The sequence below is a fragment of the Bombus vancouverensis genome, chromosome 5, assembly GCF_051014615.1.
Source record: "Bombus vancouverensis nearcticus chromosome 5, iyBomVanc1_principal, whole genome shotgun sequence".
In the NCBI taxonomy this organism is placed as follows: domain Eukaryota; kingdom Metazoa; phylum Arthropoda; class Insecta; order Hymenoptera; family Apidae; genus Bombus; species Bombus vancouverensis.
This window is the reverse complement of record NC_134915.1, coordinates 17941993-17959684: the sequence shown is the minus strand read 5'-3', so window position 1 is coordinate 17959684 and position 17692 is coordinate 17941993. Positions and strand designations below refer to the sequence as shown.

The 17692-nt window shown below is 42.4% G+C and overlaps 1 protein-coding gene across 3 annotated transcripts in view; it reads left to right on the top strand.

Annotated features, from left to right (window-relative positions):
- fz2 (frizzled 2) overlaps positions 1-6345 on the top strand; it is a 134341-nt gene extending 127996 nt beyond the window's left edge. For all 3 annotated transcript variants that reach the window (XM_033337233.2, XM_033337231.2, XM_033337232.2), the window contains exon 2: positions 462-6345. In XM_033337233.2, coding sequence (XP_033193124.2) covers positions 510-2732 — 2223 coding nt within the window. In that variant the 5' untranslated portion in view covers positions 462-509 and the 3' untranslated portion in view covers positions 2733-6345. The remainder of the gene's footprint in view (positions 1-461) is intronic.
- Positions 6346-17692: the final 11347 nt, after the last annotated feature.

The window sequence follows — 17692 nt, the reverse complement described above, 5'->3', positions numbered from 1 at the left end:
GCGTGCCTATTCTCTGTTGAAATCCACCGGCTAAATAACTTTATATTATTTTAAAGTACACCGGATAGTTTATCAGTACGCTCCAGTTCCGACCATGAATTGGGCAACAAAAGCAGTATTCCACGAAACACGATTGCAGCGAAATTGGAAGATACCAGAGCGTTAACGTCCATCCATTAACCTAATTGATACGCATACATTGTATGCGCCGGCTGAAACGCTTTGTGTTTGGCCAGAACCAGTGACACACGCATTAACGAGAAACGTGCTAAAACGCGAGGCAACATGAAAAATTGCACGAATTATCCCGGAATGGTCTCGTGTTTCTTTCATGGCGTATGTTGATGACCAAGCAGTCAAAAAATAAATTTCACGTAAATGAATTCCGAATAGGTTGATACGACTTGAACTACACGATATTCATAAACGTTTAAAAAACACTATAATATTTTGTGTTTCAGGCCGGAGTGATGCGATCCACGCAGGAGTAAAGCAAGCGACGTTGGAAAATGGGACTCGTTCGACGGACGAAGCTGCTTCCAAGCCGAACGATGGCGTCCCTGTTACCATTGCTGCTGCTGGCAGTATTACCGAACGTGCGATTAGAATCAGCGATCAGTCCAGTGAGCAACGTGGGCTCGGTATCGAGCGGTTCTTCGTCCTCCTCTTCTTCTGCCTCGTCGTCGTCGATGGTGGGCGTCGTGCCTGGCAGTGGCTCGGCTTCTGGTAGCATGGTTGGTTCTGGTAACAGCGTGGTTGGAGGTGGAAGCAGCGGCGTTGGACACTCGTCTTTAGGCGGTGGAGCTGTTAACGGAAACGGTCGATGCGAGGAGATCACGATCCCAATGTGTCGTGGAATCGGTTACAATCTAACGGCCATGCCGAACGAATTGAATCACGACAACCAAGAGGAGGCTGGCTTAGAGGTGCACCAATTCTGGCCATTGGTCGAAATCAAATGTTCGCCAGATTTGAAATTCTTCCTCTGTTCGATGTATACCCCGATATGCTTGCCCGAGTACACTAAACCTCTTCCAGCTTGTAGAAGCGTTTGTGAAAGAGCACGGGCAGGTTGCGCACCGTTGATGCAACAGTATGGATTCTCCTGGCCAGAGAGAATGGCCTGTGAAAGATTGCCAGCCCATGGTGACCCGGAGAACTTGTGCATGGAACAGGACAATCGTACTAGCAGCACCGGGTATGGATCCGGAAACGGAGGAGCCGCGAGTAGCGCCCCTTTACCAGCAGCAGCGCCACCACGCCCAACCAGGCCGTCGAAGACGACCCAGCCACCGCGGTGCAAGCCAGGCAAAAACCAAAAAAACTGCCAGCATCCCCCGGGGGAAAGGGCGAGGGACTGCGTGTGCCGGTGCAGGGCACCCCTCGTACCCCTGGGGGCGGGGGGCACGGTCATTCCGGGACCGATAAGCGGCAGCAGCACCGGCAACATCGGCAACGGGGCTGGACTGGCAGGCATGGCCGTAAGTGGGGTCATACCGGCGCCACCGATAAGCATCGGCCGGAGCATCATTCAGGACATTGCCGGAGTACCGAACTGCGCTCTCCCGTGCCACGGGGCGTTTCTCACCCCCGAAGAGCGAGGGTTCGCGGCCGTGTGGCTGGCTCTGTGGAGCGGCCTGTGCGCCGCAAGCACGCTCGTGACCGTCACCACGTTTCTGATCGACACCCAGCGCTTCAAGTATCCTGAGAGACCGATAGTGTTCCTGTCAGCCTGCTACTTCCTCGTATCGATAGGTTATCTAACGAGAAGCGTGTTCGGCCACGAGGAGATAGCCTGCGACGGGCCAGCGTTGAAGTCGAGGGCACAGGGTCCGGAAGCTTGCGTAGCCGTCTTCCTGATGATCTACTTCTTCGGCATGGCGTCCTCGGTCTGGTGGGTGATCCTCGCGCTCACGTGGTTCCTCGCGGCAGGACTGAAATGGGGCAACGAAGCTATAGCCTCGTACTCCCAGTACTTCCATCTAGCAGCTTGGCTGGTACCCGCGATTCAAACTTTCTCGGCGTATCTAGCGGGGGGAGTAGCAGGGGATCCAGTAGCAGGAGTCTGCACGGTAGCTCCGGATGGAATAAAACCCTTCATTCTGGTACCGTTATTCTTGTATCTTCTACTGGGGACCAGCTTCCTTCTGGCGGGTTTCGTGAGCCTGTTCAGAATTCGATCGGTGATAAAGCGACAACCAGGAGCGAAAGCGGACAAACTGGAGAAACTGATGATACGAATCGGCGTGTTCAGCGTTCTATACACGCTACCAGCCGGAGTAGTGTTGGCCTGTCACATGTACGAAACGTCGTTAAGAAACGAGTGGCTCGATTCGTTGGCTTGCCCGTGTCGGCCAAGGGCAAGACCTCTCTACTCCGTCCTGATGCTCAAGTACTTTATGGCGCTCGCGGTAGGTATCACGTCAGGCGTGTGGATCTGGAGCGGCAAAACCGTCGACTCGTGGAAACGTCTGTGGAGGCGTTTGTTCAGCGGCGGAAGCGGCGGAGGCGGTCACGGAGGCGGTGGCGCCGGTATGGTAGCAGGCGTGACTGGCGTCAGCGGAGGAATCGGCAGCACCAGCATCAAGGGCGTCGTAGGACGTGTCGGAGTGCCGTATCCACCGGCACCTGGCCCTGGAAGCGCTCTACTTCCACCTGGCAGCGTGGCAAGCGCGTCCCAACACCATCTCCATCATCACGTCCTCAAACAACCTCCTCTGTCGCACGTATGACGTCACCAGTCGGCGGGGGGCGACATGAACACCGCGGGCTGCGACCAGCAGCAACAACAGCAGCAATCGGTGCAACAGGAGAGGCCTTCCGCCCTTAGTAACTACGGGCCCATTTAGCCCTTCGCCTCGGCCTCGCGCAGGCATACGCCGCACACGGCGCCACACACGGCGCCACACACGCCACACTCGGCGGCTACTATATATTCGAGGAGGTCGTTGGCGTCAACCACGGGCCCCCTCACGCCGGCACACGGGCTCGCACCCTCGTATACTCAGGCCACCGAAGTATGAATCGATTTCCGATAGCAAGTTGGTCGTCGTCGTTTCAACGCTGAGACGAGGCTCGGAAGAAAGGGAAAAAAGAGGGTCGAAGGTGTGCGCGTTTCTCGGTACCGCCGGCGTGTGGCTTTTTGCGACGCGCGTCGAACAGCGTCGACGACTCGCGACGGTGCTTCTCGATTACCGAATATACGTATTAGCCCGTACGTGTCTTTCCCGCGGGTCTCGAGTCGCCTTCATTTTTTCTACCCCTTTCTACTTCTTTCTATGTCACTTTCAATCCCGTGTTACATGTGTAGGTTAACGATTAACTCTGTAACCATTTTGGAGAATTTAGCGGTGAAATTCTGATAATTAGCGAAGAAACAGGTATCGCGAACGCTATTCGAATCGAAGCGCGGCAACGATGGTACGGATCCTTGAAGCGACCGTTCCAGAGGGCGACACTTAAAAAATGGCGCTCGAGACCGGCCGGTGTAGTGAGATTGTAATGACAGTGCGTGGATCGGATGTAGAGTAACGTATAAGTGTGATATGGCGCGAATGGGATAGTATGACAGAGAATTGTCTCTTATTCGTATCTATCTGTAATCTTTCTTACTTATATACCGTAGCGGAACTCGTACAGTCCGCATGTCCGTCTAACGTGTATCGTCTCGTCTATTTATCTAACCTAGCCATAACGGAAGTATAGGTGTACAACACAAACTTTCTATAGATGTCGTTACTTAAGGGTTACGGCGGTGGTCCGGCATTCCAAAGCGCGTGTTTTTATAATTTCATACGATTTTAGTCGCTAGTCGAAAGAATCGAAGCGAACGTATAAGACAGGGAAGGATCGATTTGATCATCCTCGACCAATGAAAGTACTCGTAGCCACGAATACAGGCTCACCGTCGTCGATCGTATGAAGTACGACGAGCAAGTGTATAGCGGAGACGTGTAAAGAGAGGAGAAGAATGCGAAGAACGAAGGTAACTGTAAATATTATTCTTAGGTGTTAGATAAAACGCTGTAAATATATAAAAGAGAAATGGAAAGGAAACGATCATCAAAAAAACGATTTATCGGTCGACACGAGATATACGAATGTACAGGCGCGAGCATGCGCAGTCGCGATGATTACGCGTTCCTTTTTACGCATCTGTGTAACCGTGTAGTCCGTGGAGCTATGAAATCCATTTCCAATCTTTCGAAGGTGAATCGATCGTTGACACGGCGTAAGAGAGGAAAGAAAAAGAACTCGTGTCAAATTATTGGTGCAATGAGTAATTGATATCAAATAACAGTGGGTATATCATAAAAAGAAGCTTCGAAAGAGCCGCTAGTCTTGCCGCGGGCGAAGGAACGCGTCAATCGCATCGTGAATGCGTCGGGGAAGAAAATAAAAACGTGTGCTTACGGTATGTACACATACGTTAAAACATAATTTCGGGTGTCAAACGTGTCTTTTTTTCCGCCGAACGAAGCCCCCCTTAACCTTTACCGTTTTATATATATATATATATATATATGTATGTATGTATATGATATATATACATACACACGCATCTTGAGCGTAGATTGCAAGGGAAAAGATGGCAGAGGTAACACGATTCCGAATGACACTTGTTTTTTATACCTCGCATGGCTTTCTGTCTCTGATAGTTAGAGATTTAGGGAGTTGTGCACATACGCACATATATCAATACCACTGATACTACACACACATACACTACACTATCGTACATACTCGCACGTAGAAACGAGGACAAGAACAACTTCTGTATATCCCGAGACTAAATCGTAGGTAAAATGGAAAAAAATGACAATTCATATACACGTTTACGTGTCTTCTGTGTCCGCAATAGACAAGTAGCTGTTGACAGAGTGCGAAATCGGATAAACGAATAAATGGTTAAGTACGTAAATATATATATATTATAGATACATTATAAATATATATATATGTATGTATACATATAAATATATATATATATATATATATATATACATATACATATACATATATGATCGTAAAAGTATGTGCGGGACCTTGACACGAGGACGCGCGTGCTTCTGCGACGCGATGTCGACATCTCACAATTTTTCTAATCGCTGAAGGAGAAAAGGGGAGGACTAGAAGGAAAAGTACGATTCTCGAAAGTGTATTTTTTATCGTTGCTCCTTTCGCAAGACATTTCGGAAGCCGAATCGCGTGCAATCGTGAGATTAGAAATTCCTTTAACGTCACCGAACACAAAGAGAAGGAGAAAACACCGAGAGAGAGAGAGAAAAACCTTGGCTATGTAGTTTTTCCATTGTCACTGGCCGCTGCTGGTGTTTCTGGTCTGTGAAAATTTCGCGATCGACCCGCGAGATGTCTTGCGAGTGGAGCAGGTGGGAATGCACGCGGGAAGGAAACGGGGGAAAGGTATAAGAAACGACGGGCGAAAGGGAAAGAAATAAACGGACTGAAAAACGATAACTGCCTCAAGCAACTTAAAAAGTAAAAGAACAAAAAAGATAACACGACCCGTATCGCATCCCGGACGGGGACCCCTGCCAAACGAAAACGTACACGTGTAATGTTGTAAAGTAGTGAGAGTAAAGAACCTTTAGTGTCACATATCACGCCAAGCTGTTACGAGCGAAAACGGACAATGTCGCGTTCGTGGACGATCAGTGACGGGGGGAAAGAGTGAGAAAGAGCATGACGAGACGAGATGGAACGATGGTAGTGGCGATGGCGGAGAGGAAAAAAGGCGGGTGAACGAGACAGGGGGAAAAGAAAGAGTGCGCTGCTATCGCGATGGCAGAACGATTGATGCGACGAAAAGAACGAACGCGACGTTAGAAAAAAACGAGAGGGAGGAGTTTATAACGAGTATTTGTAAGCCACTTTTTGTCACGATGATTGTCAATAAAATGGAAAATACTGTGTGTAACGAATGTGTCCCGGAATTTCATCCATCGAGTTGGTTCATTAGGTATGATCTTTCTTTATTTTCTCGTTCTTCTCTTTTCCTTCGTTTTTTCTTTTCTTTGTATGTGTATAAAAATATCTGTGACAGGGGAAGTATATGTATATATGTAATTTCAAAATAATCATGTCTCCCTCTATTTTTCTTTAGTACGTTTTCCTCGTTCAGCTTTTATGTTCTTTTTCCTGAAAATACTGTGGATCCTCTGTTTGATCCGATTTTACGCTCGACCGCCATCTTTATACAAGTTTTTACGTTGCCATAGTACATAGTTAACGAGTAACCGACGACCGATGACCATATCGTTATACATATACATATATCGAAATCAAAATTGTATACGATTTTTAATATACTTTATTATTATTTAAGTTCTTTGCGTTCATTGCTTGTACAACCTGAGAGTCTTCCTCGATCCTCTCGATCGTTATCGTTACTCCTACTCTTTTAGTGATTTTCTTGATAAATAAGGATTTATACTTGCGACGCGAAAGGCAGGTAAGTTGATCGATCGATCGATTCATATTTGCCACAGAATTCGTATCGTTTCGTGAAATAATAGACACGTAATCTATAAATATACTAAAACAGAGAACCCGAAGTATAGGAAATAGGATTGAGTCCACTTGGTGGCGAACAGACAACGAAAATAATTCTCTCATCTTTGGACATCTCAAGATGGATACTAATTCAAAGCAAACAAGCTCTGTTTCTTCAGCATACTGTTTTTTAAAAGTAAAATTTTAGAAGATACTTATATTTCGATCCAAAGGATACTCGAGTCATAATTATTTGACGTAAAATCTTGTTGAGTAAATATTTCGTCCTTTAAATCATGCTTGAATATAAACAGGGGTTCCGGAGACGCGCACTTCAGTTTGTATAAAACAAAAAAGGCCCCTCCTGTTTAAGAGGTTCGAACAAGTGGCTACATTCTTCTGTCTGGCAGTGGAACAAAGTAACCCGACCAGAGGATGACGCCATAGAAAGAATTCAAACGCAAATGATAGTTTTACGTACTTATTTGTATTTGCGACGTCGATGTTTATTCAAGTTGCTTGAATTTTTCATTTGACTCTAGGATATTGCATTTCTACATATTCAAGTACTTATTCTATTTTATACGATATAAGAGTCTTTGTATTCGAATGAAAATGAGGGAAATGGAGTTTCTCATTGATATTGATGAGGATGCTACTGAGAATCGTGAGTTTTATTTGCTACAAGTTAGACTTGTTTACGTGTTTATTATTAGACGTCTTCGAGCGTTGATTTAACATGTTACTATTATAAGTATCGTTATAGGCTTTTGAGTGACTATACCTTAACGTGTTCGGAATTATGTACGATAATTACTAACGATCATCCATATATTGAATCTGCTACATTTATTTCAACATTCAAGTAGATAACAATGATAAAATAGCCTGGCGAATTTTATTCCAACGAAACGAAATCGCAAGTTCAATTCATAAATAGTTAAAAATTGTACGCGTACAATACCTTTCGAAGCGCGAATTGATCGAATCGGAAACTTGTATTCTCATAGGAACTTCCATGGAACTCGCATGGATAAGCCGCGAATCTTTGGAAACCTACGAGGATATGTCTGGAGACAAAAGTTCCTGCGGAGACGCCACGTTGTTTATAACACCCTCGAATCCCAGTCGGGCTGCTGGAAATTAATGTAAACGCAGACGGCGATCCGCTTCGTCCGTCCTCGAGAGACAGAGTACGTCCGACTATTTACACGTCGTTACGAATCGGCTCAGTGAAAATCACCGTTTAACCTGGAACCTAAGCAAAGCCACCCTTATTCCATGAGTCATTGCCAGCGTCAGTCAGCACCGGGTGCAAACACAACCCCCGGCGTCGTCGAATTTATGGTGGTACTGTCGAGTATCGCCTCCATAAACAAACCGTATTAACCAAGCTCTCGGACGTTTACCGCCCTCGTTGCCTGCTACGGAAGATAAGGATCTCCGTTAGTCATTCACTCGTTAAGTTAACTGACCACGCGTTGCGTTGATTTCCCTAATTGCAACTCACGATGCGCCTTCCACGGCGAGGATTGTCGCACGACCGTCGCCATCTTGTCGGTAATTCGCGTGTCGTCCGAACGTTCAACCGCCGCGCTATCCTTTGCCTAATTAGCCGAGCGTCGCGTTTGTCGCGTCCAGTTGCAGATCAGGGTAATTTAGTTAAGCTGTTTGCTGGCTGTTGATGGCCTTCGCGCAATTTATGTGCGGCATCTTGGGCCGAGCTGTTCACTTGCTTGGAATATTCGAGTAATTGGTGCTTGTTTTTAGGTAATTGATATTACTCCGCGTTGATACTTTGGGATCCTTTAATCTTCAAGTTCATTCTTCCCACCGATATCGTAGTAATACGTAACGCGAAAGTTTCAATATTCGATGCTATAAAGGAATTATAAGAGGGAACAGAATCTTACGATTATATGCTTATAGAGCTATTTAGAATTAACGATCGCATTCACAAGCCAACAATGATTCTTTGATGAGAAAATGAACACGAGACTTGTATACTTGCTAGCTTGATTTATCTGAATTTATCTTCTAATATAAATGTTTAGGCTTTCAGAATCTAAAAAGAATTTCTATGTTCTAGAATGGATCGTAAATGTCCCGACCCTATATGTAGCGCGTAATTCTCGTTATCTTTTTCCATAAATAAATAAATATCTCAGAACCATCGAGATTAATTTCTTGACGTACGCGATACGAAGTCAAAGCACGTCGAAATCACAACATACATCTTCTCAGAAAAAGATCTTCGTCGTAAATTTCCGAAATTTATCCATCGTCTGACAATAACTCTTAATTTGAAAGTTCCGTGTAGTCACGTGCATGAAACAGTTATTCTTAAAGTTCCGAAGGAACGTACGAGAGACATGCCCTTGTAGCTTTGACGATCTAACGAAATCGACATAACGTCGACGAAAACTACCACCGACGAAAATAGACGTTCGTGCTCCATTATTTACCGGAGGAACGAGGCCTGAAAACGATTTACGAGCAGATTTGCCGAAAGGTTTCTCTGATCGGTAGCGAACGCTTGTCTCAGTGATCGACGACGACTAATTGCGCCTAAGAAAACTAATTTACGGTGGTAGAAATGGTATTCGACGAGGCTCTTTCTGTTTGTCGAGAACGAACGTTTTCCATGCGGCTTGGAAGGGACCTCGAACTTTACGTTCCAAACTGTCTAACATTAGATCGTATCGAGGCATGCAAGCGTTTCCCGTTTCCCGTTTTCCCGTTTTCCCCCGAATATATGCGCTCATTGACGCAAATAGGCTCCAAATCTAGATTAGCATGATAACTCCATCTTCTCTAAGTTTGCGCCGATATGACGATTCCACGTGGTTAGATCGCTACGATTGAAATGATAGAAATTTTATTCGTGTCTTAGATTTAATTCTTGTGATTTAAAATCGTGACCCTCCTTAGACGAACTGGATTTGAGAAAAGTTTGAAATACCTGAGAAAATAATTTCCAGATAAACATCAAAGTCTTTAACAGGAAATAGATGCTCAGTTTAGACCGTGTCAAGAGTCGATTAAACGAACGTCTGGTCGTTTGTGAAAGACGATGGTACGTGTACGGGATTCGATGAGAAGAAAATTCAATTTACACACTTGTATCTTAATACGTAGAGTTGGTAATTTATACAGCAGTAGATTATGGTCGCGGTGACGATTAATCTCCCTTGAAATGAACGTGAGAGGCAAACCCAACGCTGGGACGACCCTTGACACCGCGATAAGGGATGGTCGTGTGGTAACGTTCATACGCATAAATTGCCTACACGCGCAAATCTAACGAGCCTTGCGATAACGCGTAATCGGAGTTCGAGCTGTTGCATTCACGTCTCTATCTTGTTTTCGAGAAAATCGTGCTCCGTGGTGAACGGCATTATGATCGAAAAATAACGTGTATCATGTAACAAGTGGTTATAAATGTTTAACAATTGATATCTCTCCTCGGATATTTTATCAGAATTCACGACGTTATTCAATTCGTTCGATATTGGTGACATTAATTAATTTTCATTCCTTTTCCCCGCTATAATACCATTTATTTCAATTACAGTGGAAACTTTTTACAAGCTTCTGGTAAAATTAGCATAGAACAACTTTGTACGAACAGAGCTCCAGCAATCATTTTTTATGGCTTTATAGCTAGCGTCAGACCTACAATACTCAGCTATGTTTCATCGAAAAAGGCAGAAAGAGGGAGGGAAGGAATAAAAATGGAGGAAACAAGCCACTGAAATGAAAAGCAAATAAATCAAAAACTGCACAAAAGGCTTCCTTTCATTTTTCGTATCTTCAAAAGTCGGGTCTTTCGCTTAATCTACCAGTAAAAGTACATAAAAGAAATCGAAAATTCCTACTTTGTGGTTGGTCGTGATGCAAAGCACGTTCCTATAAGCTGGAAGTCAAAACGGAAACCGTTTATCGGCCAATAAAACGGGTCGTTCCGGTGACCATAAACGGCCGCGACGCTAGCTCTAATTCATCCTAAGATCATTCCTGGACGAATTTACTCGCGTACATGAGGAGGGTTCGCCGATGGTCGTCGACTGCGCCTGCACTCGTGAGCGCATCGCTTCGAAGAGGCGCGTATTAATGCGCACGACGGCGGAGGAAGGGCTTTTCGAAGGCCCTGGACTCCATTCAAATTCGATTCCCTTGTACAGTTAATCCTCTTTTGCCATGCCAACAGCTGCGTGTACGACGGGACACGCAGCTGATCATTAATTATTTGTGGCCACGGATTAACGGGCCAAGCGAGCGCGACTCGATTAACCTCATCTCTGTTACTCTTCTCGCGATTCGTCGACACTTCTGGGAAATGAGTCGAGCAGAGAGAATGTTCGGTAAATGCGAAGGGGTTTCCGAGCTCTCTGGGTGCGAGGATAATGTCGAGCAAGCGAGGATTTTAGGCAGGACAAACGATTGGTTTGATAGTTTCTGGAGCGATAGATAAAGGACATTTTGTGATTTAAGTAGTGCAATGGTTGGAATGTCAATTGTCGTTGTTCGAGTGGAATAACATACCTATCGATGAATTAGTTTAAACGACAATCTTTTGTAACAATAACGTTAGTACGTGATGGTTAAATATCGAATTAATTCTGGAACATAACATTCGTAATTTTTACGTCTGATAAAATTTGAATTTGTTACAAATTATCATCGATTCTTAGAGATAGATAGATTTACGATAAAGCGTGCTATATAAATGTCAACATTTTTGGAGAAAGTTGTAAATACGAATATTTCGGAGAAATATCGGACAACGTTTGTTCGTTTTACGTTTGTAAGAGCAAAAATATGTATGGTAGTAGAAAGACGTAGCATGTCCCAAAAATGTAGGACATATTTACATGTCTACCTATCAGAGGGTACACAGATATGTGTTTTCAGTTGATAGCACTAAAAGCGGTTAATACATAATGCTTGTCAGTTCTTTACGTTTCAAAATTTTGTATAGCAATAATACAAAATAAGGAAGTTTCGTAGAAAACATCTAGAGAAATATTATTTATATATCTAGACGATATATAAATATAGTCGATAAAAATATTACGGAATCGCTTCTCTTTCTTACTCCTGGTCTTTAATTTATAATATCGCTATTTAATTATGTACGACATGAAATATTTCTCGAGTAATTATTTCAATGTATCCACTTTGTTTTTGGAAAATTTCCCGAAACGACTGACCGTCTTCTATATTCGATCAATACCCCGGAAGACCGACTGTCTTCTCAACTTCTTGCCACATTGTAATTGTCAGGTACTTGTAATCGTACAATTTATTAATCGTATCGTTTAAAACACTTTCTTTGCCCTTTCACACGCCGAACGACATTTTACTTGCTATAAAACAAATATCGATAAGCATCGCATCGGTGTAGATTTCATACACTCGAACGCCTCACGGTTCAGCAAACAAACCCCCTACGCTGAACGTCCGCGTAACATATTTTCCTCGTTTCGCGCTCCAGATTCAGCCCCTGTAACGGGGATATCGACGCTCAATTAAAGATCACCCCACACTCGTGGCAGAGCGCGTGTATCGCGTCAGAGCGACGAAACGAGGCGGCTTCGGGATAATAGCGGCCTCGTAAAGCCTCGTGGACGCTGTTGAAATAATATTTTCACTAGGGCGGCTGTCCGCGGTACGTCGTAAGCTCGCGATATCGCTGTTTTTCGACGAGGCTGATCCGTCGTGAATCGTCAGCCCCATGACACCGTCTGTGAACCATTGACGTTGTAGTCGATGCGAGATATTTTATGAAATTCCAAATTTTCACCCCCTTCGATGTTATGTAATATGACGTTAATTAGTATGTACTGTTGCTTTGATATTAAATATTAATAGTTGTTTTAATATTAAATATTAATAGTTGGTATTGATATTATATAGCTCTTTTCTCATCGGTAAAGAAAGTTCTTCCGAGTGGCTCGTGTTTCATCGAATACGAGAATTTACAAAAGATGTTAGTTTGGAGTGAAATATCTATCGAAATAAGAACGATCGTTATTGATATTTGCAGAATTAATTTCGAATTAATAACATAAATTAGCAGAAGACCCAGCATAGATACAGCTGAGAAAGTGATTCTAAACTTCCACGTAACAACGTCTTCCAACAGATCGAATCACGGAAATTACACTGCATGCCTGGACATCGTCGTTGGATCTTACTGTCATGTTAAATATAGATTCGACAGAAGACGATAGAAGTCTGTATGTCCAGGACCTGTCTGCCACGATGTCGCGGCCGGAAATCTCGACCGAAGACGGTTTCCGTCACGGTCAATCGATCGCGGCATTATGAAGCTGATTTTTTCTTCGATAGCGGTTTCTCAAGGCTATTAAATCGTCGAACGAACTCGGAATAACGATTGCAAAAATCCTCTAGCGAGTGGAGTAGATTTCCTGTGAATGTACTAACACGTGTAACCTGATAACAACGTATTATAGTCCATTTTAAAAATTAAATATCGACAGTATAGGCAGGCTAAAGATCATTTAAATGCCTGAGTTCAAAGTACATAATATTATAGATTGCAGGACAAAAAGCACCATTTTTATTTGAATCAGATTCGTTCACTCGGCGTGCCGAACCTTTCTTGCTATTTTTAAATCTAAGGGAAATTTTTCCTCAAAATCTCAAATTTATACTTAACTGCTAACAGCACATATTGAGAAAAAGGATTCAAGAAGGTCTAAAAACTTCTTCCATCTGTCATTCCAATCTCTCTCAAATCTCAAACTATTAATTCCAATGCAAATCTCGACCACGCCTGGATCTTTTAATCCCCAAGGTCATCCATTACTCAGCCTCCTTATTTCAATATTCCTTGGCAAAAAATTCATCTGTTCCACCGCGATACTTCTGCCATTTGTCCCGTTTCTCTCTGACTTTTTTACCCCTCTATGAAACCGACTTTTTCTCGTAGCCAGAACCAGAACGATCTCTCGTACGAGGATGTCGACGGCTAAACGACCAGAGCACTTTGCTCGCGATGCTTTTCGCGGATCGTTTCGCTAGCTCGTGGCTTGTGGTGGTTTTTACACGGTTCTGGTTCGCGAGACTGGAGGCCACACGAGTTTGTGTGGGCCGCCGTAGCCACGGGGTTCCAAGGACGAGATCCGTGGATCGTTTGACTGTCAGCACGAGGAAACATGCGTGTCGCATGAGGCGTCGTGACGCCGCACCGGCCCGCAGAACGGAAGACGTTTCCCTGAATTGTGTTCCCACAAGTGTGTATACAGCTTTTCCCCCCGGGAGCGCGTTGTCTACGTGTTATCGCCGAAACAAGATGCTGCTTATCGTCGCGTCCGCTCTTCTCTCTGAAGCACACCTTCCGTCCTCGTGGCGCGAGATAACCGAAAGGGACGACGAGTTAAGGGCCCACGTAAATCTCACCCGTGCCGGCAGGCTTTCAGTTTTTCGCTCCCTCCGCCGTTCTTAGTCAAATCGCGCCACGTTTGTCGGAATTTTAACTAAAAAATGTCGTGTGCCCTTTCTTATTCCTGGAAATCGATGGAATTTTAAATGAGAATGTTAGAGATATTAACGCGATTGGTTTGCGAATGATTTCATTGTGTTCGATGTATTTTTGATACTGTGACTTTTACAAGACGAGCTTTGATATTTCCTTGACGAGTAGTAATGGAAATGAAACCTATTTTGTCTAAATCCGTTATAACGAATCCGACATTTTGGACATTTCAGATATTTTTGTTTAATAAAAAAATAGTATTGGAACAGTATACATAATTTGTTTTTAATAATTCTAAATTGTGTTACGAATCAATCTGATTTTATGGAATTAGAACTATAATTCGTACCATAAGGGTGGCTCAGTACCGCAAGCAAAAGGTTGAAGTTCTCTTTTTTTAGTCACTAAGAAAAAATGTTGTACGGTCTTCATACAGGCATTCAAACTTTTTAACTCCTCGTGCAACTCCATTTCGCTTCTTCTTAACTTTAGCTCTTTAATTTCTTCAATTTCTAAATTTCCTTTCTCAGTTTACCGAAGACGATCGATTACAGACTATTCCGATAAATCAGGCGAATCGCGAAAAATCAAGATCGTTTACGAGACGCGCATTGTCGCATGCAGAATTTACACGGTGGCGAGAGACGTTAAATGGAAACATAAATTGCCGCGTGTTTACGACGCCCACACACGGCGCTCCAATCTTAGCAATATCCTCGCTGCTTCTTTTCCTCTCTATTCGCCCCTCCAATGAATCCGCACACTCATTCCCGAATTATTCTCGTTTAACGCTGTTCCTTTGATTTTCGAGAGCAAGTAGTCGCGAATAACGCGGCTGAAGCAACATTTACGTGGTTAGACTAGAGTTAACCTCATGGCGAGATCGATCGGCCGGCAACCCCTTGCTCGAGGGTCCATTAGGACACACGAGTGATAAGTGGAGTGTATGGGGTACTGATGTCTTCCTGTTCTTTGTGCAACTCCGCTTGGACCAGGTGATTCACGAGAATAGGGTGGAAAAGAGACGTGGACAGTGGAGGATGACATTTGGTCGTTACCATTAGTGTATGTGTACTGTGGATGATGTGGGTTCTCTATCCTGTGAATAATGGTAGTAGACGTAGACAGACTTTTGGATGATTGTGTTGGTCTTTTGGTAATGTTTCCACGCTTTTGCATTATCTATGACTCGTTCGTTTGGAGTAATTTCACTTTTGAGAAAATTTATTAGTATTTTTATTTATTTTCACGGGAGACTTTAGATTGTGAAATATCCCTAGAAATGTCAAGCTACTTCCTCGTGTTCATGTCCATAAAGTACGTAAGCGTCGTATATTATACTTTTATCTATGAGCGCGAGTAGTTCTTCGAAACCATAAAATTATCCAACTAGTCTTGGAAAGTATAACGAACTCAGGTTGTCCAATCTAAATTCCAGCCGATACACCGACTGTCTGTAAGCTATAAGGAGTAAAAATATGTTTTATTAACGTGGTGCGAGATCGTGCAAAAAACTTTACGAAGTTGTTTTCACTTGCATCATTCAAACGTAAAAGATAGATCGATTTGATCCAAAACAAGATCTAATAAAATGGTATTGACGTAGCGATGGTAAATGACTTGAGTAACGTAATTGCTTCTTTCTTTATGACCGCGCTTAAGTCGGAGATTACTCTAATTAACGATTTTATATCCACGCCTGGTTGAAATGGCAGAAATGCTGAAAGATTTCTACAAGAGTTGGGAATCCGAAGACTTTCGAGCCTTCCCAGATATCCAAGCTCTTTAGCCCAATTAAATCTATTAAGATTCTTCAAGAATTACAAGGCTCTTAACGTCTTTCAAATATTTAATATAACAAATTTGCACGAACAAAGAATCGAGCTTACGTTAATGGAACAATTTACTATAGCACTCGAACGTTAAATAGGCTATTATTTATCTATATAGAATATATATCGTATAAACAATAATCCAAGAGAAAAGAGCAAAACTACAACGAGTCATAAAATATCTATACTTTAAAAAATTGTCTCTAAAATTATTTTCTATACCTAGAAGTACAAAGTACCAATATTATTTATATAGCTCATGTGTATGTGCGTATATGTGGCGAATAATAAAAATAGTAATAAAAATGGCGATGATACGTGTATCATTATTAATAAATATCGGTGTAAATTATCGTTTCAGTTTCGCTGTTATATTGCGCTCTAACGAGCTCAAGTCGAAGGATTTAAATTATGACCGACGAGAACTCAGAGGGAACAACAGTTTAAAACGTATATGAAAAGATACATGTACGAAGTGCAGTAACGAGACGGAAAATGAGAATGATCGCCTATAGCTGGTAGATATGGAAAGAAAATCGTATTTCTTGTGGGATGTCGTAATACCTTCGCGAACAAGGATATACATATTATATGCAGGGTGAGGCACTTAAATGGATAGTAAATCTTTATTATTTATGGATAGATGAAGAAAGCATGTGGAAAAAATTGCACTGTTTAAGAATGTAGCGAAATTATTTTTAAATGAGCACAAGTTGTAATAAAAAAATAAATTATGGGAAGCTGTTCGTTAGAATTTAAAAAGAAATTTTAAAAGTACTCCTTCGATAAAGATTATTCTTTATATCATACGTCAAGAGGAACGTATGTTTATAATATAAGCAACTTTTTGATCTTTTTATAAAGATCGCGACAAAAATGCAACAGCCTGATTATTATGTAGCAGATGTAGACTGGAAGAAAAACCAATCTACTCTTGCGTAATAACAGGTTATTCATCAGAAGTACCTGAACAAATTACACGTATGGATAAGAACAAGATTGTGACAACTTTTATCAAATAATTTTTTTACATATGCGCGTTAATAAGTGCGTGTCGTTAATAAACGATGCAGAGAATAATTACGATCTGTACTACTATAATAGTCTACTATATCGTAGAAAGACCTTAAATTTTTTAGCTGCAGAAGTAATTATACACTTCCTTAAAGACACATAGGTTCATAAACCATAGCAATTGAATTTTTTCTTATTCATACATGTATTCATAGGTCAAAAGAATGGATTTTAGGTAATGTATTACATATACATGTATACATATGTAATACATAGGTGATATAGGAAAACAGGCAATTTAAAGATTCAAAAGAATTTATAAAGCAAATGTGTAATCTTTTTTTCGAATTCTTTTCGCCAATAGACTTTAGAAGTAATGGTCGAAATATTTTTGCGAGGAATTTTCGAATGCAAAAGCTAAAGCTTGAATCGTGCTTGGAAGCTCAGGTCAAGGGTATGGTTCCCATAAAGCTGTCACTTCTTTCCTGGCACTTAGTTACGCCGGTTCCTTGGGATTCTTTTTTTTAGAAACATCACAGTGGGAAAACCTCGAGTCACAAATCATACAATTTTTTTCCTCTGATGCCATGCTAGGGTAGAGAAAAATGAATTCAACGATGCTTGACGATTTACTGTTGCGGTCACCCGCTTTCAATATATTTCAATAACGTGACCTGGAAACATTTTTTGTCTATTTTAAAAAGGTTTATCTATAATTCTTGTTTAATCAAAAAATGCAGCGTGTCTCAATCTGATCTATTTCCAGAGCTATTCGTTATTTAAGAAGGATGTTTGAAATACTAGGTCCTCTCTGCTAATATTCATTGAT